Below are 26024 nucleotides of genomic sequence, written 5' to 3'. Positions count from 1 at the left end.
CCACTGCACAAATATGACTTTTGACTTTTGATATATTCAGAAAATCTTCATTGCTATCGTACAGTATGGTAAGGCAAAGATGTACCTGGACACATCTTGTATAACTCACCAAGAAAAGTTGCGATTGTACAGAGCAACCATCTAGCCTCTTCCCTATGCTCGTGGGGAACCTAAAACGCCTTTATCGTTCCGGTGTGTGCGTGTCGCCAAGTTCAATACAGCGCTCCTCTTACATAACTTCTCCACGCCCTACTCTTTTTTTCCCCTTGACAAACGTTTACCGTCTACCGAGCTTCCACTGAGCAATTGTATCCTGGATCTGATCCCACCCCAGCTCCGTAGTCTTGAGTCCTTGCACCGTCGCCTCCTGCAGCACCACCGTCGGCGCACCGCTTCCCTGGCCGGCGTTATTCGCCATGCCACCAACCACGCGCTTAGCGACCCTTCGGAGGTCCTTGACCGTCAGCTCGTTGATACGGCGCGTCATCTCGCGGACCGGGATCTTGCGACCGTGAACCTGAACTTGGCGGCCCAGATCCTCGAGCTCGACCATGCGGCTCTCGAGGTTCATCAGGAGGCTGCTGCGGAGCTGGTTCTTGGCGCGCGAAACCTCGAGCTCGCCCAGGGCCGAGTAGCCATGGTCGGTGGTGAGGGCGTGCAGCTCGCGGCACATGACCTGGAGCATGGGCAGGGTGCGACCCGGGTAGCACGAGGCGGCGATGCCGAAGAGACCCGAGTCCGTGTATGAGTGGTTGAAGGCCACGCAGGACTCAACCCAGCCGTGCTGGTTGAGAACGTTAGTGTAGAGACGCGAGTACATGCCCTTGCCGGGACCGCCGGCAGAGAAGGAGCCGCCGCCGCCGAGGAGGGTCTGCAGGGTGGCGAGGGCGTAGATGTCGTCGTCCGAGATGGCGAGGCCCTCGAAGGCGAGCTGTATGTGAGTAAATGTGGGAAGGTTGGGGTTGAGCGGTGGGGGCTGTGATGGGAGGGTGAGGAAACCGCCTGTGTAGTGAGCAGGCCGAGTCAAGTCTTCGGTGCTAATAGGTACCCGGGTGAGGAAGGGGTTGGGGGTGGCTTTCTTGGCCTTGGGAGAGAAAAGCTTGGAGAGCAGCCCGCCACTCGACTCGGAAGAGTCCGAGGAGGATGATGAAGATTCACTCGAGGCCTCGCTGGACTCGGACACTAGCGAGTCGACGGAGGTTTCGGAACCTGTCCTCGAGAGACCGGGAGCATCGGAGGCCTTCATATCACCAAAGTACTTCTCTGCGAGCTTGACGGCCCTCTCATGAGGCACACCAGCAAAGGCAACAACAAGGCGCTCGGGCCTGTAGAAAGCGTCGCGGTATGTTTGGATGACATCCCGGTTGATGTAATCCAACCTCTCCTTGGGACAAAGCAACGGGTTGCCAAGAGTGTTGTCCTTGAAGGCAGCCATGTGCACCAACTCGGGCAGAATCAGTTCGGCCTTGGACCAGATCTCGTTGACCTCATATTGCGCCGTCATGATCTGTCCCTCCAGCTCCTCGTCCGTAAGCTTGGGATCGCGGATGGTCTCGGCCATGAGCTCAACAGCGGTGGGAATAGCCTTGTTGAAGGTGGCCGCCTGGTACATCATAGACTCGCGCGAAGAAGCGCACTGAATGTTACCACCGAGCTTCTCAACAGTTTCGAGCATTTCGTCCGCAGTCCTCGTACTTGTAGACTTGAAGGCTAGCCGGTCCATGATGTGACTGGCACCCCGGACATAGTCGTTCTCATATCGGGACCCCGCGTCGATGTAGACACCTACACCGGAGAAGGCATCGGGAAGGTCCTCGGAAGCGACACGGACACCATTGGAGAGAGTGGTGATGTTGTCGCGTTCGGTCGGTTCCTGGAGTCATAGTCAGTACTTAAGGAACTGCATCATGATGACCATATTTTTGGGGCTCTTCAGACTTGGAGCATACCTTGGTGTTGACAGCAGCGGCTCTCGTAGCCAAAGTCCTGGCATTGTTAACGGGCAAGGGACCTGCCCGCGCCCTCGTCAAGGGCAAGCATCTGGAGGATTGGGCTACTAGCCGCGCTGGCCGGAAGCGATTCAGCATGGCTGCAACAAGGAATTGTGATGCGGCAGCGTAATGTGGGTGGGTGGTCTACCTCGTCCGGTATAATGGCATTGCTCAATCGCGACTTCTGGGCACTTGGATGCAAATGCTGCCCGCCGTGCCGCCAGTGGCCACTCAGTGTTGCCGCCAGCGAAAACCTAATGCGGCACCACGGCAGCCCACCAGGCAGGGGCGGGCAGCTTGCCTCTAGGTACCTACCTAGGGTACCTCCATACCTAGGTTGCCAGCCCACCACGGACCCGACAGTGCAGCGGGCTGGTGCCCCTGGTCCAGCGGCCAGCGGGCGGCAGCAAGCGCGGCGACACCAGCAGGGCAGTGGAGGGCAGCGACGGGGAGGCAGGGGCACGCTTGTTCATCGGTCCAGCGAGCGTCAATGCGCAGCCAGGTGCAGGCAGTGTGCCAGAGCCCAACCGAACCTAGTCCAGAACCTCCATCCACTTGCCCCACAACTCATCCCTGTAGCTGTCGTGCACAGGCGCCTTCTATATCGATATGATTAACGTGCGGAGCCCATGTCCACATGTGGGATGGCTCTCAGCGACTTGGCACGCAAGCACTTTGGCTCTTTGCTCAGCTGAGCACTGTGGCACTTCTCGTCTTTTCGGAGGTTCTTGCGGTCATGGTTGCTGCCGCGTGAGTGGGAGGTTGGAAGAATGCCATACACTCGATGGTTTTATCGATGGAGGTTTTAAGGGACCAAATACCTGTATGATGCTCCGGAGACAATTGTGCGGAAGTAGCCGCTCGCTAGGTGGTAGAGGTACTGTACGTACAGGCCGTGAGTGGGTACTTTCTTCAGATGAGAGAGACTTGCATATCGACGACATGGCAGACAACGGGCAACGCATCAGCAGATTACCTACAGATATCTACAGCCTCATGGTCTGAGGATTCGTGAGATGTCAAGCTTCGTTGAAGTAGAGTATCTGTAGTGTATAGGGGCACCTGAGCTGTCATATCCAATGTGCACCTGGCCTCATATCAAGGTCAGGCTCCGTCTGTATAGCGACATGGCCGCATAGGGAAAGGTTAATCGCACCATGCCAGCCAAGAACAACCCTTTGTGCTTTTTTTTTTTTTTTTTTTTTCCAATCCATGCCTCATCTCCCACGCCAGACTCCTGCAGCCAGGAGCATCGGTTCATCAGTATCTAGGGAGGCAGCTGAACCACCCAAGTCAGCACCTATCCAAACGTCCAATCCAGCAGTCATTACACCATTACACCAAGGGTGATATCAAGGCTATCATGGGCATCATAGACACTATGTATAGACAACGGTCGCATGTGGATGGATGGTCCGAGGGCCTCACGGTGCCCTGACGACCTGACGGGTACGTAGAGGTATGGATGGACTGGATGGATCACAAATGGACGGCATGTGCTCTGCACCCGGCGCACCCCACCCCCATTTATCCATTCATCTATCATGCCCATTTCCACCTTGGATCGCTTTCGCTTGTCTGCTCCGGGGTCTCTGGCTTGGTCGGCACAGCTCGACAGGACCTGGGGCCTTGAGAATCGCCCCGATACTGGCAGAGGACCCCATCAGAGCCACCAGAGAGGACCCCCTTGGGCCTTGGAATCTGGCTTTGCCTGGGCTGGACTCCTGGTCGACTTCCAGGTTGCTTGGGTGGATGGTACGGATAACGGCTCTCTAGAGAAGAAAAACTAAAACAATCCAAACAGTTGCTTGACTTTTCACAGGTCTTGACCTACTAACCTCCCCATAATATCTCTTTTTCTTTTTATCTTTAACAAATCTACCGCCGCCTCGCTGTTATTTCTTTTTTCTCCCTTTTCGGTCCCTGACTCGAGTGGTTCTGCCGTATATGCCAGTACCTACCTATTCCTCGTTCCGCCCCAACCTCTTGGTACCTTCTATTTGTTTATTAATTGGATAACAGTCACAAGTCCCTCCCCCCCCTTGCTTGTTGCCTCTACCGCTGGTTGAAATCAACTTGAAGAAGGGATCGATCCATCTGCACGCACAGCTGTCACCGGCACCTTCCTCTAAATGCCCTCCTATCGACTTTACCTTCCTTGAGTTGCCTGTTACCTCTAGAGGCATATGATGTTCACCCATTCGACCCCAGCGCCCGCATTTCCTGGCTTTGGGAGTGATTCGGTCGCTTCGCCAGGTGTTGCTGCTGCCTCACCCACGTCCGCCGCCGCTGCCACTGGAAGCTCGGGCTCAACGTCGAGAACAAGCCGACTGCGCGGGCTGAGTTACCTCCGGAATTACACCCAAACTCACATCCTGTCGCGGGATCACTCTTCGCCCACGACGACCACGCCCAACTCGCCTGTCAACGCCTCGGGACATCACTCCGTGACCTTGCCTCTACACACCGACATCACCCACCAATCCGCCTCCAACCCGCAAGTCTCCAACTCGTCAAGCGGCACGGTCAGCAGCACCACCACCACCACCACGCCGTCTGCTGGCCCTGGTTCGGGCCCCGAAGCCCCCACAGCCACAGCAGGTGCAAAAGCCGCCGCTAACAACAACAATAACACCGCCGTCCCCAGCGCAAACAATCTCGTCTCCGCAGCTCGCAACCCGTCTCACCACGGCCGCGCCCATCACCAGAATTCCTCCTCTCTCTCCTCCATCCATATCCCCTTCATTTCCCGCGGCCACAGCGACCCTGCGCACCCCTCCCGACATTCGCCTTCGTTATCGACCAACGACGCGACTGTAAATCCCAACCACTCGGCCTCGGTGCGGTCTAATCGAACGCCCTTTTCTCTTCTCCCGCACCGTTCCCATTCCCTCACCGACGGCGTCGCTTCTGCACCTCTGGAGTCGCCTCCTGTTACCTCGCCGACGACATCAGTACCTCCAGGGATAGCTTCTCCTTCGGATGACAACGGCATTCGGGTGGCTGCAGACACTTTCCATAGCAACAGCTCCTCTACGGGTAACATCATTAGTAATAACCATAACGCGGCCACCATGACCAGGGCTCGATCCGCGACTACAAGCGACATTGCGACCAGGGCTGAAACTGGTGGAAACATGGAGTCGCTTCCCTCGATACGTTTCAGCACCTTCTACGACCCTAGGGCGACACGCCCGTCGCTTACCTTCTCTCCGATCTCACGCACTTTACCAACCGGAAAAGAAGTCATTCGCGTCGGCAGATATTCCGAAAGAGATAAACCTTCGGTGGTTCCGCATAATGTGCCCTCGGCAGCGCCCGTAGGGTTCAAAAGCAAGGTCGTCAGCAGGCGGCATTGCGAGTTTTGGTATGAAGACGGAAAGTGGTTTATCAAAGATGTCAAAAGCAGTAGTGGGACATTCCTCAACCACATACGCCTCAGTCCTCCAGGGACTGAATCCAAGCCCTTCCCCGTCAATGATGGCGATATCGTACAGTTGGGAATCGACTTCAAGGGAGGCGAGGAAATGATATTCCGCTGTGTCAAAATGAGGCTCGAGCTAAATCGTGGCTGGCAGGCCAAACTCAACGCCTTCAAGTTAGTATTTCATCGCTCGCCGTCTTGTCCTATGCTGCAGGCTGCTGAACCTGTCGTGCGTTCTCATTTAACATAAGTACTAACTGACACTTCTACAGCATGCAAACGCACAAGAGGCTTAGAAACATGACAGCCCAAAGTTCTGCGAATGGCGCTTCCCAGTCATACTCGCAAGACTGCTCGATCTGTCTTAATAGCATAGGGGTAAGTAACCCACAACCTTTCATCTCATCAGGTCTTTTCTCATCTTGTTTCTGGTGACTAATCAAACCTTCGGATGACAGCCCTGCCAGTCCCTGTTCGTAGCCCCCTGCTCGCATACATGGCACTACAAGTGCATCCGATCATTGCTGTCGTCGCCATCTTATCCTCAGTTCATATGCCCTAACTGCCGTGCCGCTGCCGATCTTGAGGCTGAAGTTGACGACCCGGAGGATTGGGAGCAACTGGAGGCCGACGAACAGATGGAAGACGCCGTATACGTTCAAGATGAAAGTCAAGCCAGCTCCAACGACGCCCAAGCTCGACCGGCAGCGGCTACGTCGAGTCACCAACACGAAACAGACGCTAGCGGTGACGTAACGATGCTGTATTCGAACTCGCAACAGTCCGCTGTATCTAATCCTTTCGACGGGACTAGCCGCCCCGTGGTCTCGCATAACTCAACATCGCAGCCAGTGCCCATTCGGCAGATCCCAGCTGCAGTCAATGGTCAAGCAGGTGAAGGTTTTCGAGATGCCGCCAGAACTCCGTCGCCCACTGGAATCGTTCACGCGGTTAGCACTCACGAGGGTCCGATCACACCACGTAACGACGTTGGACCTTGGGTCTTTGATGGTGGCAGCACCACACGCACGCGAGCCAACGGAGAACCCGACAATGCTTCGAGACTAGCCAGTCTCGAAGCCGCAGTCGCAGGTGCTCACATCAATGGGGCCACTGGGAGTACATAGCCTCTGTTCCTGTAGTGTACATCACCCCCCTTTTGTTTGGGCTTGTACAGCCTACGGTCCACTGTCTACGATCAATTCATCAGCCATCCAGCAGGCTATACACGACAGGCCCCCTATTGCATCGGCTAGTATGGTGGTCTAATGTCTGCGGTCTACAGACAGCTCAGCTACTCAGCAGGTGACATACGATGACACTCTGCTTAGCGTTCACTGCAGGGGGCGTTATTCTGTCTTCACCATCTCTCCTTCGTCGGTCTTGGTGGAGTAATTTTCTTTATACTATATGCTGTTGGTCGCGTCACTGTCGATAAGGATCATGGACGCTGGCATCCGAAGGAGTTTGGAGGTCTTTGTTGACTTGGAGAGGCAAAGGAAGAAGTATTTGCAGGTTTCAGCTTGAGGCACATACGATACGGGACATTTGTCAGAAACAAGAAGTATAAACAATTGTCCGGCTGCTCGATCTCTCTTCTCTGAACCTTGCAAGAGGAAAAGGCCAGAGCACAACAGCTAAACAGGCCAGACAGCAGAGAGGCAACTTTGTCGAGTGGTCAAGTGAGAGTCAGAGCAAGAAACGATTCCATATTTTGTTGTTGAGTGGTGGGAGGACGGTTGATAGTATGTAGACAGCGTCATCACCGTTTGTGTCTTGAGGAGTTTGTTGTGGGGAAAAGGAAGGCTCGATTCATTTTCTCGAATAGTACCAATCACGCACGGGTTAGGCTGGCATTGTTGATTTCTGTCAGATCTACACAGCGATATTAACCATGGCGAAATAATGGGGCATAGCGATACCAGTTTACCTGGCTGGCGCTAGATAATATACGTGTTGAAGTCTTGTTAACTTGAGTTTCAGATGGATTTTGATGCTACGCTCAAGAATGAGCCTCATGTCGACAAGTGACATAGACGGAACAAAGGACGACCTTCCTTGTATTCTCTTACCACGGAGTTGCCTCGTCCAAAAGCCATGCCACTTCACTTGTATTCGATTCATAGAGAGGGGGAACAAACAACCACATACCACAAATGCCTGACCTAATTCATAACCCTCATACCCTTCCATCAGCCAATCATCTCCTAAAAACGCTCTGGCCCAACCGTTCAATCTCTCTCCCCTCCTGTGTGCCCCTACCCGCCTCTTCCAGCAACCTCGCCCAAGCTTCCGCATCCTTGAATTTCACCGCCTCCTCAGCGGCCTTGACCCGCATCCCGCACTTCTCGTACATGCCAATCGTCGCGCCCGGTTCCAGTCCACCAGAGGCCGCACACTTGGGAATGAAAGTCGCCGCCAGTCGCTGGTTGCCCGCCTGCAGTACTTGGGTGTAGAAAGGTTCCCAGCCAATGGGTGACTTGCGGTTTTTGGAAGCGAGGTCTTCGATTTCGGACCAGTCGCGTTTGGAGACTAGGGCTTGGAGGCTGCGTGCGGTTGGTAGGTTTTAGTTGGTTAGTGATGGGTGAAAAAGAAGGAAAATAAAGGGGAAAGGAGAGGAACATGATGGGTAACCAAGTGAAGAAGACAAAAAAAAAAAAAAAAAAAAAAAAAAAACTTACCGAATCCACCAAGCAACCTTCTCCGTAACCTTGAACTCGCTCTGCACCTTCTTTGCCCTCCCATGGTACCCCAGTCTAATGAGCTTGAACACAGTCTGATTAACTGACAAACCCGTGAACGTCTCCGGGTGCAAATCACGATCAAACGCCTCCTGCATCCTCAGCAGCGTCGTCGCCTCTTTGAGCGCCGAAAGCTCAAACGCGTTCTCCTTGGCATTGTCAGATAGCAACTTGGCTGCTAGCGCTAGCTTGTCCGCTGCTGTTCGGGCCTCCGGCTGGCGTAAAGCTTCACGCACAAAGACGTCGGAGCCATCGACGCGTCGGTCGTCTTGGTAGTAGAGGTCCTTCAACAAAGCTGTATCTTCGCAAGTGGTAGTGCTGCCGCTTCCGCTTTGGCTGTAGCTATGGCTGGCAGCGTGGTGACCTTCATCAACGTTACCGAGGACCACGCCGCCACCGAGACGCGCCGATGCCTCCACCAGCGCCGTGGCTGTCGGCCGGCTGCTGATGACCCGGAAAAAGGTGGCCAAAGGCAGCTTGCGCTTGAGCTGGTGCAGCACAAAGTAGACGAGGTCGGTGTCGCCGGACTCGATGGCCTTGTCGAGTGCGACTTCGTCTTCTTCCATGCTGAGTAGCAGCGGTACCTGTCGGCCTGCGCGCGGTTCATGGTTGAGCAGTTCGGTCGCCAGACGGCCACGGCCTTCGTCGTAGGCGGCCCGGGCGATGGCTTCGAAGGAGATACCCGGTTTGCCTGAGAGCTTGTCGACGATCTTGCGACAGATGGTATCGTCGTCTTCGGCGCCGACGCGCACTTTGGCCGAGGCCCAATGCACATAGATCTTGTCGGTGGGGAGGCGGAGGTAGCCAGCGATCTTGAGGGCGAGGAGGTATTCGCGGCGGTTGAGCAGACGGGCGATTAAGCCCGAAGGAGAGAGGCGCTGGTATTGCTCGTAGGATAGGGGGAGGCCGATCTCGAAGAAGCGCACGGCGTTGAGCACGCGGAGGGTCTCGCACATGTCGACGAAATCGTCACTGTTGTAAATATCGAGGACGGACTTGCCAAAGGAGGCGGCCTTCAGCAGCTGTTTTTGCCAGTGGATGCTGAATTCCTGGCCGGCGGCGTTGACGCACGTGTCGACGGCTTCGACGAGGTTGGACCGGATCAGCTGAATGTTATCGTCGGCTTTGGGTGACTGCATCTCGAGCTGTTCGACCGCGTCTAGCAAGATGGACGCGGGCGAGTCGGTGCCCAGACAGAAGACTTCCTCGATGACATCGGGAACCTTTTGCAGGAAATCGCAGGTGTCGTTGGCAAGAACGCGCACGCCGTCGAAGTCGGGGAGGATATGGATTCGGCCATTGTCGTAGTAGAACCTGGCTAGTGAACCCCCGGGCCCGACGAGCCGCACTTCATCCTCCCAGGCAATGACGACGGCATCGTTACCGCACCATTCGAAGTATTGTGGTGGGATCTTGGATTTGGAAACGTACTCGCTCAGACGAGTCTGAAAGTCGCTGCTGATGACGTGAGCCTTGCCAGTTTTTGTGTACAAGGCAACGAACTTGCCATTTGGCGAAATGCTGATGTGTGAAAAGGGCCCAATATCGATGAAGCGGTCTTCGCATTCGCTGGCGTCAGAGACGTAAATTGTTTGGCCGATGCTCAGCAAAACCTCGACGGATCTCGACAATGTGTAAGCGGGCGGAACGAGAGACCAGGAGTGGACTGGGCCTTCGGGAGGTTGTGCCAGGAGTTTGGGTCTCGGTTCATCATAAGCCGAGACTGATACGAGCGAGTTGTTGTTCAAGAGAGCAACAAGGCCGTGGCCGTAGAATTTGCATGACCGAACCCCAATCTCATCGGCGTCGTGTCCAAGCGAAAACTGGGTGAAGTCGCCCTGGAGATCGTAGTAGCATCTCACGGTGCCGTCTCCCGTGACAACCAGAAGCTTCTCATCCTCGGACCAACCCAGGCCCTTGATAGACCCCTTGTCCCACGGAATGCGCCTGATGAGCTTCCCGGCACAGCTGTGGATGTCTATGCTCGGTTTGGAGGGCCTCCCTGCGGCGAAGGCTACCAGTTTCTCCTCATCTCGGTATAGAGCTGTGAGGGCAGTGTCAGAGCATGACCTTTCTGGAACACGTCATCATCGAGTGGGATCACAAGGAAAACAATACCAACAGCTCCGCCGTAGGGGGCACCAGCAACAATGTAGTTGTCAAGGTCTAGGTCCGCATCAAAAACTTGGGTGTACAGTTGGGTCTTGCGGTAGAACTTTTCGCCAACCTGTTCCCATCCTGCTGTTGGATGAGGGACCTCCATCATATCATCATGTTTGCATATTTGAGAGTGAGTTGAGATGGAGTGATGAGAATGAGCATGAATGAGGTCTCCAGCAAGGTACGAGATTCCCGCATGTGGGGGAGGTGAGGTGTTGTCGTTCCCAACAGGCTGCAACAACCCCCCCGGGCGGCTCAGGCTGCACTGCAGTGGGTGATACGCTAGCGGAGGTTCCTTGGATGACCTGGCAGGCGCACACAGTGGGATGCCATGGATGCCTCCCCCCTGCTCTTCAACGAAGTTGTCGTTGATCAGGCCTTGAGGTTGCCCGTGGAGTCACCGTGTGGGGACCGAACCTAGAGGTACCCGACCTACCGTACCCAGTCCCCTTGTCAAGCCCCACAAGCCCCTCCATCATGAGCTCCTCCTCAGGTGCGCTAAAGACAAAAGTTCCCGGTCCGACCAGCGTCGCTACCTTATGTTTGCATCATCACCATCCTCCGGCACAGGAACGAACCATGCCGGTTAATTTGTACCATCTCCCAACTTTCCGGAGCCTTATTCTTCTGACTTCCCGCTTCTTGATTATCTGAGCTCAGCTTCCCAGCCATCTGCTACGGACCTTTTCTCCGCCGCAATCTAACAAAATGCCCGGCTGGCGCGACGAGTATCTTTCATCCCTCATGGATGCCGACCAGCGAAATCCCGTCAACCGAGAGCTTGTGGATACCTGTTAGTTGCTTGCCTCGGCCTTGCCCTCCTTCCTTGTCTTGTCTTCTTGTCTTGTCTTGCTTGCTTGAAGTCCCACCGCTCCCCTTTCATCCATTCCTCAAAACTTACCACCCAGCAAACATCATCCTGAACATGCAAGTACTCCAGGCCAGCAACTCTTCGACCGCATCTCCGTACTCGAAGCCGAAAAGGCGGCCCTCCAACAGCAAGTCGAGACCTACCTATCATCATCCTCCTCGTCAAGTAGCGGCGCCGCCAACAAGCCCCGAGACCGAGACACCACCAAGACCGATGCCGTTGCCTCCGACTCGACAACAACTGCGCCGACCGCCGCCGACTCTGCCCTTCTCGCCCGCCTCCGTGTCGATCTAGCCGAAGCCCTCCGCGCCAAGGGCGACTTCCAGCGGCGGTTGAATGTAGTCGAGGAGGAGCTCGTCCGCTTGCGCACGAAGACGACAACCGACAACAAGACATTACAAACATTGACGGCCGAGAGGAAGACGCTCACTATCAAACTCAGAGACCGGGAGGAGGAGCTGCGCGCCAAGAGCAAGATGCTGGCGGACGTCCAGGATGAATTGCAGGTGCTAAATACCCACTTGGATCTTGTCGAAAAGCGGCGTTCCGAGATGGAGGCGGAGAACAAGCAGCTTGTAGCCCGCTTCATGAAGCGGGTCGGGCAAGAGGCGGAGGCCATGAACATGGCGAATGATTCGACGTCGGGTTCCGGTCATCGGTCATCCGGTTCCAGGAGACGATAAAGGATGGAAAGCAAGGAATTTCAGATTCGCGGATCCCAACAGCGAGGGAGAGCATCACACGGCGCGATGCACATATGAACAGCAAGAGGAAGGGCAAAGATGGCTGTGTGAGATCTTGGAAAAAGATTCCATGATCCTTTTCAAGAACGCTGCCAGCACCCTGATCAAGGCAAAAGATACCAGAGGGAGATAGGCATATGGGTTACGATGCTTTGATCGGCACAGCGCGGGAGTTTCGGGTTTGGGTATCTTTGGTAATGAGCTTCGCAGCCAGTGTAGTATGACTACACAGGGACTGTTATAAAAGGTATGTATGTACACGATATAAAAACCCGGTATCCTTTCCCTTTCCATTTTTACACTTCCCATCCCTTTCCCTTCCACCTATTTTCCGCATCCATACTGTATATCAATCAGTATGAAGAAACAAAAGCCCATACAACGCGGATAACACAAGCTCGCTTTTCAGGCGCGCCATCCAGAAACCGCTATGCTAGAATAACAAGACACATCATAGGCGCATACTCTTGCAAATGTTTTGATCCAGATATCATCATCATGGTCCCAGGAGCCCTAAAGCAGGAATGAGCTCGCTAACCTCCTCGTTTCCCCAATCCAGAGCAGCATTTACTCTCTGGCAGTTGCATCACCTCCGGGTCGAAATACAATATGTCCCGCTAGCGCCAGTCCAGCTGACATAGCCTTCAGGATACGTAAGGTGCTCGACATCTAGGATCGACGTGGCCACATCGTTCTCGGCGTTCTTGTTGTCGTGCACGAATGTCTTGAGCGAGATGATCTTGCATCCGATCTTCAGGTCCAGGAACATGCTGACAAGGTTGTCATTAAGCTGCGACGTGAAGGCCTGATTGTTGACGAGCACCACATCGGCCCGCTTAAGCACCTCGAGGATCTTCTCGTTCTTACGGAAGTCCCCTCTTTCCAAGCGTACCTTGCCGGGCTTGACCCCCCACAGCCGGCAGCGGGCCAGGAACTCGTCGTACTGCGCCTCGGCCAGGTTACACGCGTTCTCCATCATCTCGCAGCCCCAGCTCTCGCACCCAATCTCGAGCGCAGCCTGAAGCGTCACGTTGCCGACACCCGAGCCGAGATCGACAAAGACCTTGTCCGAGGTCAGGTTGGTCCGCTCGAGAATGTCGGAGATGAAAGGGTGGTTCAGTTCGCCGTAAACGTTGTCGCTGCCGTTTTGGTACTTGGCCAGGAGCTCGACCCGTGGGGCGACGGTGCGGTCGTATACCTGGTCGAGAATGAAATCCACCAGCTCGCGCGGTATCCCGTGCATCTTGTCGAGGTTTCGGACAATGACGCCCTTGCGCATGAGCTTGAGGAATTCGTCGTTGTATTCGCGGAGGGCGGCTTTGAAGCCGGGGCCGTCGGATCGGTTCTTGCTCTTGACGAGCTTTCGGAGGATGCCTGTTTGATGGTCAAGAAAAATCTTGCCCTCTTCGTCTGTGAGATAGGTCGAGGCGGCTAATTGTACTACTTTTTCGATGTCCTTGACGGCATCAATCTTATCTTTGCCCTCTACTAGTTCGTACCTATGATGCGCACACGCGTCGAGTTAGCTCCATGCTTCTTGATGGAGGGGTGAGAAGAGGAACAGAATCGCAAAAGAGGACTACCCACCGTTCAGGATACCTGGCCCCAGGATACTGCAACCTCACAGCAACCTCCTCGTTCTTCAGCCCTAGCGCGGGCTTGCACTTGTGCTCCAGGCTCGCAACCTTGGCCGCATGTATAATTGCCGGGCCGGGTATCCGCTCCACCTGATCCGCCTCCTCGCCCTTCCAGATCTTTGGGTGTCGTAGCTTCCGGTTCACGTCAACGGGTCGCTCATCGTGTACCCGCTTGCGACGCTTGCGAGCGTCCAGGTTGTCCTCCCAGTTCTCGTCCCCGTTGCTGTCCGAATCCGAGTCTTCAGAAAAGTGCGGGCTGATGGGCGACCGGCTCGAGGCCTTGATTGCACGCCGCTTGCGGCTGCTCCGGCCGTCGCCGTTGATGGACGGGATGGGCGACGCGCTCTGTATCCGTCGTGCGGTCGGGATTGTGGTGACCTTGGTGAGGGAGGCGCGGGCGGAGGAGGAGGTAGAGGTGGTGTGGCTGGTTCCGTTGAGTCTGGGCGTGGAGGAGGCGCGCGACAGAGATGACCCCGCCCCCGCGATCCGGACGTTGGAGTGTTGTGAGGAACCGGTGGTGGGTATGCTCGAGGAGGACGTCGACGCTTTGAGTTTGGGACGCTCGACGGTCTCGCGGACGGTGCGGATCTCGGTCTTGATTTTGAACTTTGATTTTTGGTTGAAAATGCTCATGGCTCTTATCTTTTCCGCCTCCCGAGGTCGTCGTTCGTTCGCTTTGCGGGCCGGTGCTGATTCAAATTGACAGTATATGGGTTACTAATAACAAAATAAAGAGAGACAAGAAAGAGCGACGACGTATGACGACGTAGAGGGGCGTAAGGCGTAGGGAAAGAAACTAGTCGAGCTGTACGGCGTGTTCTAGGTAAGGGTATCGATACGGCTTTTTTTTTGTTCTTGTGCTAAAGGCAGCCGACGGAAGTGGGTTCAAAGATCGAGCTTCCGTTTCGTGGAGCAGGCTCAGCAGAGAAAAGGAAAGTATGGGACTGAATGGGGTCTCTTCGTTTCGGGAGGCCTGCGCCGAGAAAAGGCGCGGCGCGACGGAAAGGTGGACTCGCCCCGTTCTTGGTTCGGTGGGATTGTTCGGTGGGTATCCCGCCGCTGCGGAATCTCGTAAGCAGTGGAGGAGGGGAGTGGGTAGGGTGTTTTGGTGTCTGAGTACAACTCAGTCGCTACCTCTGTAGTTTGTTGTAGATGGAATATGTCCAGATAGTCGAAAGGCTGAAACATGCAATGGGCGCGCTGAAGTTTGAACCAGAAGTCTATTGGGTATATGGCATGGCAAGGCTGGAGGACGCGCAGAAATGTATCTTCCTGCAGGTGGTAATCCAAGTGAAGAAAAGGCAGAAAAAGTGGATAAGGCGACAGAACAAACAAAGGAAGAAAGATGAGCAAAGTCCAAATGCAGGCTTCGGTCCACCATGCCGGGCCTGCCACTTCTGCCACTGTCGCTGCACAACGGAAACCCCAGGGGCAATGGACACTCAGGCACTGCCTGCACCTGCACTCGCAGGAGAATTGCCTGGACTCCAAGATTCCCCAGGCGGGTGCGACGAGTGCGACCTTGCAACCCTGACCTTCCACTCGGCGTCCAATCCCGAGCCGCGCTGCTTGTTGGACACGGCGTGAGGCGATTTGACAGCTGCAATATCTCGCCGCAAGGCATGGCCATTCCTGCAAACCACAGTCCGACGCTGGTTGGCTTGTTAGCTCGGTACGCTAGGTATGTACGTCTGATTGTGCACACCAGACCAAATCTCTCCCAAATAGTCCCAAAGCTTGCAAAGACAAGTCAAAAAGGCTTGTTATAGATTATAAAGGTCTTGATGGGAAACAAGATAATATACTGAATATCGGAAATAGCGTTTCCAAGGTAATAACACACGTTAGTTGGCCATCAAGACGCATAGAAAAGTTGACACGAGGTCTCGAGCTAACAACTGCAACAAACCAGTACCTACTGGACTGTCGGCTGCAGCTGTTGCTGCCAGTCATTCGCTTTCTCCAGGCTTCCAGCTCCCCTTGGCGCGCCGCTGGGTGGGTGGCGCGACGTCCACTTTTTTCAAATTCCCGGCCAGGGTCATGTGACTGTCGTGATCGAAGAGACTGCACGAACCATTTTTGTTGCTCCCGTCATTCCGTTCACCGAGGTGAGATGTAGGTCCGGGTCCCGTCCTTCCCGCAGCCCTCACCGGACGGTGGACTGTTGTCCAGGCCTCAGCTTCAAACCACTATCTTCGAGTTCATATTAGTCCGGACGAGGATATACTGGAAAACGGTATAGGGTATTGTATCCGATTGGCGACTTTGGAGATGTCCAATGCTGGTGCGTGATAGTAGTTGATTCAAGAACAACCATAACATTTGCCTTTTCGTTTTACTGTGCGGTTGGTGTCGGAATTCTGTTGTTGGTTCCTGGGTGATAAATCCTACCCATAGATTCCCTTGCCGGGTGCGAAATGTGCAGTTCCTCAACTGCTTCACGCACGATCGGTCGTGGATCCGGTAACCGGAGGATGAACGGATTTAAGCAGCAAGAGTGACAGCTTGAGGTTTTTGGAACGCCTTACAGCCCAGCCCTATGAGCTGCGCTTGGGGCCATGTCCATCCTACCGATGGAAGCACTCGAATATCCGCCTTGGTGTACAAGTAGGGTAGCCATAAAACCAAATTTGCTCACAGCCTCACAGTGTTCTTCCTACTCGTCATCACATGTGCACTCTTGCCAAGTAAAACAAAAACATAAAGGGGGATCGATGATCACTATCAACAATCACAACCGTTCGTTGCCCATCCCATGTGTCGTGGCCGACAGCGGCCATTCGGGGTCGTCTTGGCAAATGTCATGCATTCAGTATCACAAAAACTGGCAACAGACGATGGGGGGGGGGGGGGGGGGGGGGGGGGTTCAAAAACATGATGCAAGGTAGCTTGGAGGTTCACCCTTGTGTGGTGGTGAAGCTCAATAATATTGGATTGCTTCAAGTTTTCCTGGGTCTCGGGCTTGTTTTGTTTCGTTTGATGATGCGCGTGAAGGTCCAATGGACGAGGTTGCATTGTGACCCTATAGTGTCCAGACCGCGCCAGGCCTCGTACCCACAAGCCGACAGTCCCACATCTCGTGACGTCATGGACTGCGACTATCTCATGTGCTAAATTCCTGAACATAATCAAACTGAGGTTTGTAGCAGCGCACGGAATTGGCCCCTTTTTTGTGCTCGATATGAGCCATGCCCTATCGAGATCTTTCCTATTCGAAGTTACGTCAAGCAAACTTATAATATCTAGTATACTCTGTCACGAGTTGGGGAAACAGAAGCTTTGACGCGAGTGAGCCCAAGTTCTTCTTGATCAAAGAGGCCAATTGATGCTCAACATTTCACAAGTACATAGTGCGGAGGCCCACCGAGTGCTCCAGATGAGACAGAGGTGATCCTGACACCCACATGGTGCGAGACTCCATGCCGATATCAGGTAGCTCACTCGGGTTTGTTTCGTCTTTTACTGGAGGAAAGCGAAAGTGTGGACGTTGGTGGAGGATGAATGGGATCTGGGGATGGGGGGTGGAAGCCAGCTTAAGTGTTGCCCTGACTATCCTGTTCAGTGAGGCCGAGCCGAGCATTGTATCACCAGAATGGCTGGCTACCGCAGAAGTAAACACCAACACAAGCGGGTGGCCTGATATCCTCGAGAGTGACAAAGACGGGAGGCATCTCATCTTGAGGCCGTCTGAACTGCCGTCTAATTAGCATGAGGGACTGATTCACACTGCCGACGTTGCGCAAGTGCTCCGTTTGTGTGCATTTCGGTGCAGCCACGGGGTGTGCCAGCCCCCTCACCTGGAAGGTCTTTGTCTCAAAAAGAACTAGAGATTTCGAAAAAGGGTTGATGTGACGCACATATTGAATCGTAGTGCATCTCGTCAACCATGCTTGGCTTGGTCTGTCACTTCTGCTTGGATGAAGTCGAGCTCATCCCCCCCCTGGCCGCCCAATTGGCGTCAAGATCCGTCGATATCTCAACCGATCGTCACGGTTACTACCCGAGTCCCAACTTTTCCATGGAGTGTCCCTTGAGCTTCAAATCCTTGTCTGGCAGTAAACTCCGTGAAATGGGCAGAGTGGATAACCATCTAGCTTGTTTACTAGCCCTTCTGGGAAGTACATAACAAATGTAAATGCGTGTTCCAAACAGGTAGAAAGTACTTGGGAGACTGGGCGAATTTGGCGAGCAAAAGTGGAAAGGGAGAAGTAGAAGTGAAGGCATGGCAGCGTTTCCCTCCCCTCAGATCCCTTTTTTTCTCTTTTCCTTTTCTTTTTTTTCTTTTTGGATTTCTCTTCTGCATCCCTGCCTTCACACACGTAGACCCCCCCTGCTTTTCCAATCCTCTTGCTTTACCTTTACCTACCCCCCGGAAACAGGTCTGGGCTTTCTGCTTCCTCAAAGGCTGTCCAACCCCGATGTCTTGCGTGCCTTCCCTATGACGCATGCCATCCCTCCGTGCCGAAGGTTGCTCCCACGTCACTCGCGAAACAGAACCTGGCGTCAAGCATCACTGCAAGCAGGCTGCCCTCCCGGAAACGCACAGCCTTTGGTCCCTTCCTGCTATAAACCGACTTATACCCACCACCTGCCCCGTCTCACATTTCAACCCTTCCCCTACATCAACCTCGACTTGGACCTCTTGTCCATTAATATCAGTACCAAATCTAAAACATTACGATACCCGATACCCAATACCCGATTACCCCCCGCCTTCGTCCGCGTCTAATCGTCGTTTGCTTTTCCAAGTTGAGGAACGATATTCGAACAGCCAGCATCCTACCCGTCTCACCTCACGGTTTTCCATTTTTCAGTTTTTCTTTTTTTTCAGTTTCCTGTGATACCCAGCAAACATACCCACAGACACCCTAATACCTTTGCGTGCCCTTTGATTCCCGCTCTTTAATCGGTGAAGATGGCGACCGTCAACGGAAAAGCAAACGTCAACCGACCGGTTGACTCCAAGCAGAAGGAGGCCGATGTCAATCGCAAACTTCAGTTCTACGGAATCGCCAGCGCTTTCCAGTGCGGGAAAGTTCCTTCGGTAAACCCACCTTCAACCACCTTCAAAGCAGTCGCAGTCGGGGTGTAGGCCATGCTGACTGTTTTCTTGTAGAACGACCAAATCGATGTTGCGTTGAACAGCTTCCTCCAGTCCAAGGCGCTCGCAAACCCATCCAAGAAGCTCTCTCCAGAGGGACAGCAGCTCGTTGCCGATTTCAGGGAGGTTGTGAAAGAGGCCAAGAATCTCCTGCTCTCCAAGAATGAGGGAAACCTCCTCCAGGATTTCATTTGGCAGACACAGCAGTTCAACCCCAAGGCTGTCAGCCTCCCTGGTGCCCCTGTGGATAAGGAACAGGCCCAGCAGCATGGCAACCAGGCTCTCGAGGGATTGCGCACTTTGGGCACTCTCATCATCACCAACGGCCAGTTCCGCAAACTGCGTAAGTTGAATTTTCCAGCTTGGTTGTAGAGATTTGAGCGATAAAAATGCTAACAAAAACCAGTCAAGGATGCCACCGTCTTGCTCCGTGATATCGCTGGCGATGCTGCTACCAATGCCGCCGCTCGCGTGAGGCCTTCCCAGGAGGACCTTCAGCAGCTTGATGCGCCCGCTCCTGATAATACTTGGCACGAGAAGCCTGATTTTTCCCGTGATCAGGCGAAGAGCAAGTTCAGCAACATTTACAAGGGAAACCCCAAGGAGGACGCCAAGCATGTCTTGGGCGAGGCCACCTCTGCTGCTCACCCTGATGGATCGGCCGACCCCAGAGATTTGGCAAACACCGCTGCTCATGATGGCCGCACTGGCGCCTCTTCCGGTATTGACACTGAGAAGGGTCTCTCTTCTGCTGCCAACACGGCTCAGCGCAAGCTTGACCAGAACCTTGATGATGAGACCAAGGAGAAGGCCAAGAAGAAGAAGGAGGAGTACAAGGCCCGTACAAGGGAATACTTCAAGAAGAAGGTTCCCCAAGAGCGTCGCGAACAGACGATCTGGCGCTTGAAGGTATGTTTGTGACGAGAAGTGTCGATTCCAACTGACAAATTGCTAACATATTATAAAGAAAATGATCGTTGAAATCCAGCAGCACCCCGATTACCACCGTGCGATCACCACTTTGCTCAACATCGCCGAGGAGTACGGTAGCCACGCCAACAGACTTGCTCAGGGAGGCACTAGTACTGTGAAGGATACGCGTAACGCTTTGGCCCAGGCCGAGGGTGATCTGAAGACCCTTATCGAGCGCTTCGCCAATGGCACTTCCACCGATGATCTGTGGGCTTCCATCAAGACCATCTATGAGGATGCCGACAAAGATCCAGAGTTGAAGAACTGGTTCAAGGCCATGAACAGCTTCATTCGCCGCTGCCTCCAGGAGGAGGGTTACATCCTCGATGATGCTTCCAACGAGGAGTGGAACCGCCTTTACGACCAAGGCAACTACCTTCTCCGCAACAAGTATCGTGCCCACACCGATCGCGTTATCGATGAACTCAAGTTCTTGGCCGATCAGTTCGACCATGATCCCCAAAACAAGAGCTTTGCGGCGTCCCTGAACAAGTTGTTCACTGATCTTGGCAACGATGAGAATGGCAAGCCTACCTTCAAGCCCCATCTCGTCAAGGATCTGACCGACGTGGTCATCCCCGCCATGTTCGAGAATGTCGCTTACATTCCGGTTCCCCGTATCGAGTATTCGGATCACCAGATCGACGCTGTGATTGAGAACCTTGTCCTTGAGAGCGACAACTTCATGCCCAATGTCCTCGAAGTTGCTAGTGAAAACTACCTGCGCTTTGGTCGCAAGAAGATCGCCAACAAGAAGAATATGTCCGTTGACGTCAAAGTTGCCGGTATCCAAATGGATCTGCGCGATGTGAGCTACTATATCAAGCGGAAGCAGGGCTTCCCATCGCTCAGCGACACTGGTATTGCCAACATTTTGCTGGAGGGTGACGGCTTCACCTTCCGCATGAAGATGTCTTCGGCCGATGCTAAGGACAGGCAGAACTTTTTCAAGATTGACAAGGTGGATGTTGATGTCAAGCAATTCCGCATCAAGTTGATCAAGTCCAACCACAAATTGCTTTTCAACCTCTTCAAGCCCATCATGCTCAAGGTTCTCCGCCCCGGTCTTCAGAAGGCTCTCGAGAAGGCCATTCGTGATCAGGCTACCAGACTTGACAGCATCCTGTACGAGATCAAGCAGGAGGCTGATAGGGCTCTTGAAGAGGCTCGCGAAGATCCCGAGAAGACTCCCAACATCTACAAACGCTATGTCACCGCGGCACAGAAGAAGGTCCTCCAGGGCAAGCAGAAGGCCGAGGGCGCTGTTGCTGACAAGAAGATCAACTATGCTGTCACTAAAGAGGACAGCATCTTCCCCCACATCAGCCTTCCTGGCGGAATCAGCTCCAAGGCCACGGAGTACAAGGAGCTCGCTCGCAAAGGCGAAAAGTGGGAGAGCCCCGTGTTCTCAATTGGTTCTGCTGGAAAGAGCCACGACATTCCCCCCGCCCCACGTGTTGTCCGCAAGCCGCACTCTACCACTGGCACTGGCACCAATGGTGCAGCCCACGGCACTGGCAACGGCCACGCGCTCCATGGCGGTCCTGGCATGAACGTCGGCAACGGTAGCTTGAACGTTGGCAACGATGGCCTGAACCTTCCCGGTGCCAACTACCTTCCTGGTGACCCTGCTGTAAGCGGCTTTGGAACGAAGAATGTCGGCAGCGCCCCTAACGGCCGCGTTACTGTTGGTCTTTGAAGACATGACGAGATGACGTTTCCTTGGAATGAACCTGGAAAACTGGCTTTGCAAGATTAATGATTGAATGCTGCTGAATATGGTTGGGAGGAATTCTGAAAGGTACATGGTTTATACCCATTGCAATTTAATTGTCGGAGGAAGCAAGTCAAAATAGTATCCAAGGCGGAGGGAAAACGAAGGGATACCCAGAGACTGCGTAGCACGGTTCGACTGGCTTTACTGAGCACCTAATTTTTCCTTTGTAATACTTTGGCACCGGTTTATTAACCCCTCGCTCCCTACGAAGCTTCAGGAAATGGAAGATAGTCGATTAATTCCACTTGTTATGAAAAAATCTCCTGGTGTTCTTTGTGATGGTCGGTCGTTGTGCTCGTGTAAGTGTTAGTGCAAGAGAGTCAACAGTTGGGTTAGGGTTATGTAAGGGTTTATCATAGTGCCAAGTGTTAGTTAGGTAAGGGCGATGCTGTAGCCTGGCCGCCCCTGTAACCAGCAGCACGTCATTTATAGTGAACTCTGCTCCAGGCAACAACCGCGTCCTGAACAATGAACTGGACGAGAAAAAGAACCGACATACTGGATTCGGCTGTGCCCTTCAAGACTGTTCTGGTTCATTGAATTTTAGGACTTTTCTTTTCTGCCACATTTTTTTTGGCATTTGAACTGTTTTCAACGTTCATCAATTCATGGTGGATGATTCGATACACCCGGACATGTCTTGAATCGCCTTGAAAATACAGCCATATAGGTAGCGAGTGTGCGAGGTCATTACATCCTAGTGACGCCTTCACAATGAATACCAACAGGCGATCCAGATCGCCAGATGAGGAGGCATTGGAAGAGGACCAACATCAGTACGGGGCAGGTACTCTAAGCCTAGAAGAACTTGATGAGCAGTGAGTTCATATCCCCAAGCAAATCCCAAGATCTGTCCAGTCCACTCATCCAAGAATACAGCTTCCCTAACAGACCACGAAACCACTCCAAAACCTTCCCATTCTCTGACCTCTTTCGAACCCTCTTCAACCCTCTCATTGACTGCAAACCCTCAACCTCTGGGGGTACGGTGCGCGGCCCCAAACCAGGACGAGGCGGCCACTTCTCCAAGGTCTCCTACCATGAACAGCGCCGGCACATCATCGAGCGCTTCATGTCGCGCTGGCGGTCCGAAGTTGGCAACGACTTTTACCCGGCCATGCGCCTCATCCTCCCCGACAAGGACCGCGACCGCGGCGTGTATGGGTTGAAGGAGAACACCATCGGCAAGCTGCTGGTCAAAGTCATGAAGATTGATCGGAACTCGGAGGATGGGTATAACCTCATGCACTGGAAGCTGCCGGGGGGCCAGAGTGGGGTGAGCCGGTCTGTAGGGGACTTTGCGGGCCGCTGTTTGGAAGTGGTCAGCAAGCGCGCGATGCGTGCTCAGCCGGGGGACTTGACGATTGCGGATGTCAATGTCCTGTTGGATCGCTTGGCGGCGGCAAGCGGGGAGGCCGAGCAGTTACCGATCTTTGAGGAGTTTTATCGGCAGATGAATGCGGAGGAGATGATGTGGTTGGTGAGGATCATATTGAAGGATATGAGGGTGGGCGCCACGGAAAGGACGTTTCTGAACCTGTGGCATCCGGATGCCGAGGCGCTGTTCAGCGTTTCGTCGAGCTTGCGGAGAGTGTGTTGGGAGCTGTTTGATCCAGAGTTTCGGCTGGAACAGCAGGAGACGGGGATTAAGCTGATGCAGTGCTTTCAGCCGCAGCTGGCGCAGTTTCAGATGACGACGACGTGGGAGAAGTTGGTGAAAAATTTGGGGGTGACGGAGGAGAATCCGGAGTTCTGGATCGAGGAGAAGTTGGATGGCGAGAGGATGCAGATGCATATGATAGAGGATGATACCGTGCCCGGAGGATTTCGGTTTGCCTTTTGGTCGAGAAAGGCGAAGGATTATACTTATCTCTATGGTGAGAGCTTGGGAGATGAGCAGTCCGCTCTGACACGGCATCTGCACAAGGCCTTTGACGACGGCGTGCGAAATTTGATTCTCGACGGAGAGATGATTACTTGGGATATCGATATCGACAAAATGGTACCCTTTGGAACGCTCAAGACGGCCGCGTTGGAGCAACAAAAGAACCCATCCAAGGCTGGTCCTCGCCCGCTCTACCGTGTCTTTGACATCCTGCTGCTAAACGACAAGCCCCTTACCGAATACACCCTCAACGACCGGCGGAGAGCTCTCGAGCGTGCCGTCGTCGGTGTCCACCGCCGCTTGGAAATTCTTCCCTTCGAGCGAGCCACCTCCCCAGACGCTATTGAGCCACTCTTGCGACGAGTCGTGGCCGAAGCATCGGAGGGTCTTGTTCTCAAGAACCCGCGCTCTCGCTATTCACTCAACAGCCGTAACAACGACTGGATCAAGGTTAAACCGGAGTACATGTCCGACTTTGGCGAATCACTCGACTGCGTTGTGGTGGGCGGGTACTTTGGCTCCGGCCGGCGCGGCGGCACGCTCTCCTCCTTCCTCTGCGGTGTGCGCGTATCCCAGAACTTCATCAAAAGCGGCAACGCCAGCGCCGAGAAGTGCCTCTCCTTCGTCAAAGTAGGCGGCGGCTTCAAAGCGGAGGACTACGCCGAAATCCGGCACCACACCGAAGGCAAATGGCAGGACTGGGACCCTTCCAGCCCACCAACGGAGTACATCGAGCTCGGCGGCGGGGAAAAGTTACAGTACGAGAAGCCGGACGTGTGGATCCGACCCAGCGACTCGGTCGTCATCTCGGTCAAGGCCGCCAGCATCACACAATCGGACCAGTTCGCCATGGGTTGGACGCTGCGGTTTCCGCGCTTCCGCAAACTGCGGCTGGATCGCGCGTGGGACTCGGCGCTGGACATGGACGAGTTTGAAGTGTTACGATCCAAAATCAAGGACCAGGAACAGGAAAGGAAGAAGATGGAGATGGAGAACCGCAAGCGGAAACCGGCGACCAAGCGAGCGAGGAAGGACCTAGTTATTGCGGGGATGTCTGATCCTTCGTCTTCTTCTGCTGCTACACCCGTCATCGCTCCGAAAGAGACAAGAGAAGCGAGCAAACGGTTGTTTGAAGGCTTGGATTTTTGCGTCCTTTCGGATTCTCTGAAACCAAACAAAATGACTAAACCGGCTTTGGAGAAACTCATCAAAGATCACGGTGGTCGTATTCACCAGCAGGTTATGGACCACTCCGGTCAGGGGAAGATCATCATCCCCATAGCAGATAAGAACGTGATCAAAGTGGCTAGTCTGAGAAAGGCGAACCCGGAGATGGATATCATCCGGCCTAAATGGATTTTTGACTGTCTTGTGCAGCCAATGCCGTTCACGAAACAAAAAGAAAACAAGAAGGGCTATCTCCTCCCCTTTGAGCCCACCCACCTCTTCCACTCTGGCAGCGAAGAGACGTCAGAAGAAGCCGAACAAGCAGTGGATAAATTCGGCGATAGCTACGCCGGGGACTTGGCAGACATAAACGAGTTGAAGGCGATCATGGAGGGTATGGAGTCTGATGATTATGTGTCCGATTCCGACTGGGATTCGGACTCTGGCAGAGGAAGAGGAGGAGGCGATGGGTTTGACATGAATCATTTCCTAGATCACTTGGAAGAGCAGGGGACTTCGTTGGACGATCTACGGTCGTTCATGTTCCGGAGGTGTCGAGTTTTCTTTGCTCTACCCAGTGCTGGTAACGGAGACGGGGCAGCGGAAAGTAAAGCCTTACGACTCAAGAACTATATACGATTTGGGAACGGGAAGGTAGTTGACGAGCTGGAGACGGCGACGCATGTCGTTGTCGTGACTGCTCCTTTGGGGGAGAGTTCAAAGAAGGAGGAGAGAGAAATTGCGGCGGAATTAAGGTATAAAATTAGCTTGAGAGAGATGGGAAGTCCGATGCCGAGGATCGTCAAGGGGGAATGGGTGGAGGACTCGTGGAAGGAGGGGACGGTGGTTGATGAGGAAGAGTATGTGGCTGGGTGAACTCGACATCTACTGTCTGCTGTGTAGGTTGTATCTGAGGTTCTTCTGATGTGATCTTGGGGTTGACGGGGTAATGGATGACTTATGGCCAGGTTACTGCCTTCATAAGCTTGGATTGGCACAAAAGGGTGTGTGCCAACAGGTTTGGTTGATATAGGGTGATAGTTTACCATGGAAACCAACCTTGTTTGTTCACCCTTTGCAAGTCACCACGCTCAAGGCGACTGTCTTGAAGGTTGCCATGGGGCCGATTTGCTCTCTGCTTTTTCCTCCTGCTCAAGAGACGTTTTGATTTCACTTTGCTAAATGTGGAAATTAACTGTCCATGTTGAACAAAGGTACCCCTTTCTGTTTAATTTTGCGCTATCTAGTGGTCTATTCCTTCTCCTTCTGACCCACCTCCTCTTGTGACAGTTGAGTTTCTGTTGTTATATCCCTTTTCTTAGGCCCGTAGGGCTGTTAATCTGCCATTTGGTCAAATTCAACATCCCTGCTCTTGACCACCTTTGCTTGACTCTCGCTTGTCTTGGTATGTTGAGTTTTTTTTTATTACGTTGTAGTTGTGCTTTTCTAACCGTGGTTCGGTGACTGGTTTTTGCATTAATTTTTGTGAATGTCCCATCCCATGTGAAGCTGCTTGTGGAAGTAGAAGTGGAAGTTATAGCTGACAACATCCATC

General features: G+C 53.6%; 8 protein-coding genes across 9 annotated transcripts; 5 read left to right on the top strand and 3 right to left on the bottom strand.

Annotated features, from left to right (window-relative positions):
* Nucleotides 1–14: 14 nt before the first annotated feature.
* Nucleotides 15–2382, bottom strand: mpp (mitochondrial processing peptidase). The gene is made up of 2 exons (XM_957781.2): nucleotides 1950–2382; nucleotides 15–1873 (listed from the first exon to the last, which is right to left on the bottom strand). The coding sequence occupies exons 1-2, from the start codon at nucleotides 2085–2087 to the stop codon at nucleotides 278–280; spliced, it is 1734 nt and encodes a 577-aa protein (XP_962874.1). The 5' UTR covers nucleotides 2088–2382; the 3' UTR covers nucleotides 15–277.
* A 1153-nt stretch (nucleotides 2383–3535) lies between these two features.
* On the top strand, nucleotides 3536–7401 carry NCU06269 (FHA domain-containing protein; the record flags this gene model as incomplete). The annotated part of the gene is made up of 4 exons (XM_957780.2): nucleotides 3536–3746; nucleotides 4203–5589; nucleotides 5688–5793; nucleotides 5874–7401. The coding sequence occupies 4 exons, from the start codon at nucleotides 3536–3538 to the stop codon at nucleotides 6540–6542; spliced, it is 2373 nt and encodes a 790-aa protein (XP_962873.1). The 3' UTR covers nucleotides 6543–7401.
* Nucleotides 7324–10638, bottom strand: NCU06268 (vacuolar protein sorting-associated protein). Its single transcript, XM_957779.3, has 3 exons — nucleotides 10275–10638; nucleotides 8097–10200; nucleotides 7324–7961 (listed from the first exon to the last, which is right to left on the bottom strand). The coding sequence occupies exons 1-3, from the start codon at nucleotides 10420–10422 to the stop codon at nucleotides 7616–7618; spliced, it is 2598 nt and encodes an 865-aa protein (XP_962872.3). The 5' UTR covers nucleotides 10423–10638; the 3' UTR covers nucleotides 7324–7615.
* Nucleotides 10639–10819: 181 nt separating this feature from the next.
* On the top strand, nucleotides 10820–13413 carry NCU06267. 2 transcript variants are annotated; one of them, XM_011395604.1, is made up of 3 exons: nucleotides 10820–11109; nucleotides 11257–12583; nucleotides 12721–13413. In XM_011395604.1, the coding sequence occupies exons 1-2, from the start codon at nucleotides 11025–11027 to the stop codon at nucleotides 11868–11870; spliced, it is 699 nt and encodes a 232-aa protein (XP_011393906.1). In that variant the 5' UTR covers nucleotides 10820–11024; the 3' UTR covers nucleotides 11871–12583; nucleotides 12721–13413. The 2 variants fall into 2 exon arrangements, with proteins under 2 accessions (XP_011393906.1, XP_011393905.1); XM_011395603.1 differs by having other exon boundaries at nucleotides 11257–13413.
* NCU06266 (histone-lysine N-methyltransferase) lies at nucleotides 12115–14908 on the bottom strand. The gene is made up of 2 exons (XM_957777.2): nucleotides 13518–14908; nucleotides 12115–13429 (listed from the first exon to the last, which is right to left on the bottom strand). Exons 1-2 carry the CDS (start codon nucleotides 14198–14200, stop codon nucleotides 12517–12519), a joined length of 1596 nt encoding a protein of 531 aa, XP_962870.1. The 5' UTR covers nucleotides 14201–14908; the 3' UTR covers nucleotides 12115–12516.
* Nucleotides 14909–14946: 38 nt separating this feature from the next.
* Nucleotides 14947–16258, top strand: NCU10274 (hypothetical protein; the record flags this gene model as incomplete). The annotated part of the gene is made up of 5 exons (XM_001728156.1): nucleotides 14947–15248; nucleotides 15389–15410; nucleotides 15504–15562; nucleotides 15810–15851; nucleotides 16216–16258. 5 exons carry the CDS (start codon nucleotides 14947–14949, stop codon nucleotides 16256–16258), a joined length of 468 nt encoding a protein of 155 aa, XP_001728208.1.
* Nucleotides 16259–18257: 1999 nt separating this feature from the next.
* Nucleotides 18258–21676, top strand: NCU06265 (hypothetical protein). Its single transcript, XM_957776.3, has 4 exons — nucleotides 18258–18611; nucleotides 18684–19011; nucleotides 19075–19577; nucleotides 19636–21676. Exons 1-4 carry the CDS (start codon nucleotides 18483–18485, stop codon nucleotides 21337–21339), a joined length of 2664 nt encoding a protein of 887 aa, XP_962869.1. The 5' UTR covers nucleotides 18258–18482; the 3' UTR covers nucleotides 21340–21676.
* A 223-nt stretch (nucleotides 21677–21899) lies between these two features.
* On the top strand, nucleotides 21900–25548 carry mus-53 (mutagen sensitive-53). The gene is made up of 2 exons (XM_957775.2): nucleotides 21900–22235; nucleotides 22297–25548. Exons 1-2 carry the CDS (start codon nucleotides 22132–22134, stop codon nucleotides 25343–25345), a joined length of 3153 nt encoding a protein of 1050 aa, XP_962868.2. The 5' UTR covers nucleotides 21900–22131; the 3' UTR covers nucleotides 25346–25548.
* The last annotated feature ends 476 nt before the right edge of the window (nucleotides 25549–26024 follow it).

This window comes from Neurospora crassa, linkage group III, assembly GCF_000182925.2.
Source record: "Neurospora crassa OR74A linkage group III, whole genome shotgun sequence".
Classification (NCBI taxonomy): domain Eukaryota; kingdom Fungi; phylum Ascomycota; class Sordariomycetes; order Sordariales; family Sordariaceae; genus Neurospora; species Neurospora crassa.
Note: the sequence above shows the minus strand (reverse complement) of the source record. Positions and strands in the feature narration are given on the sequence as shown.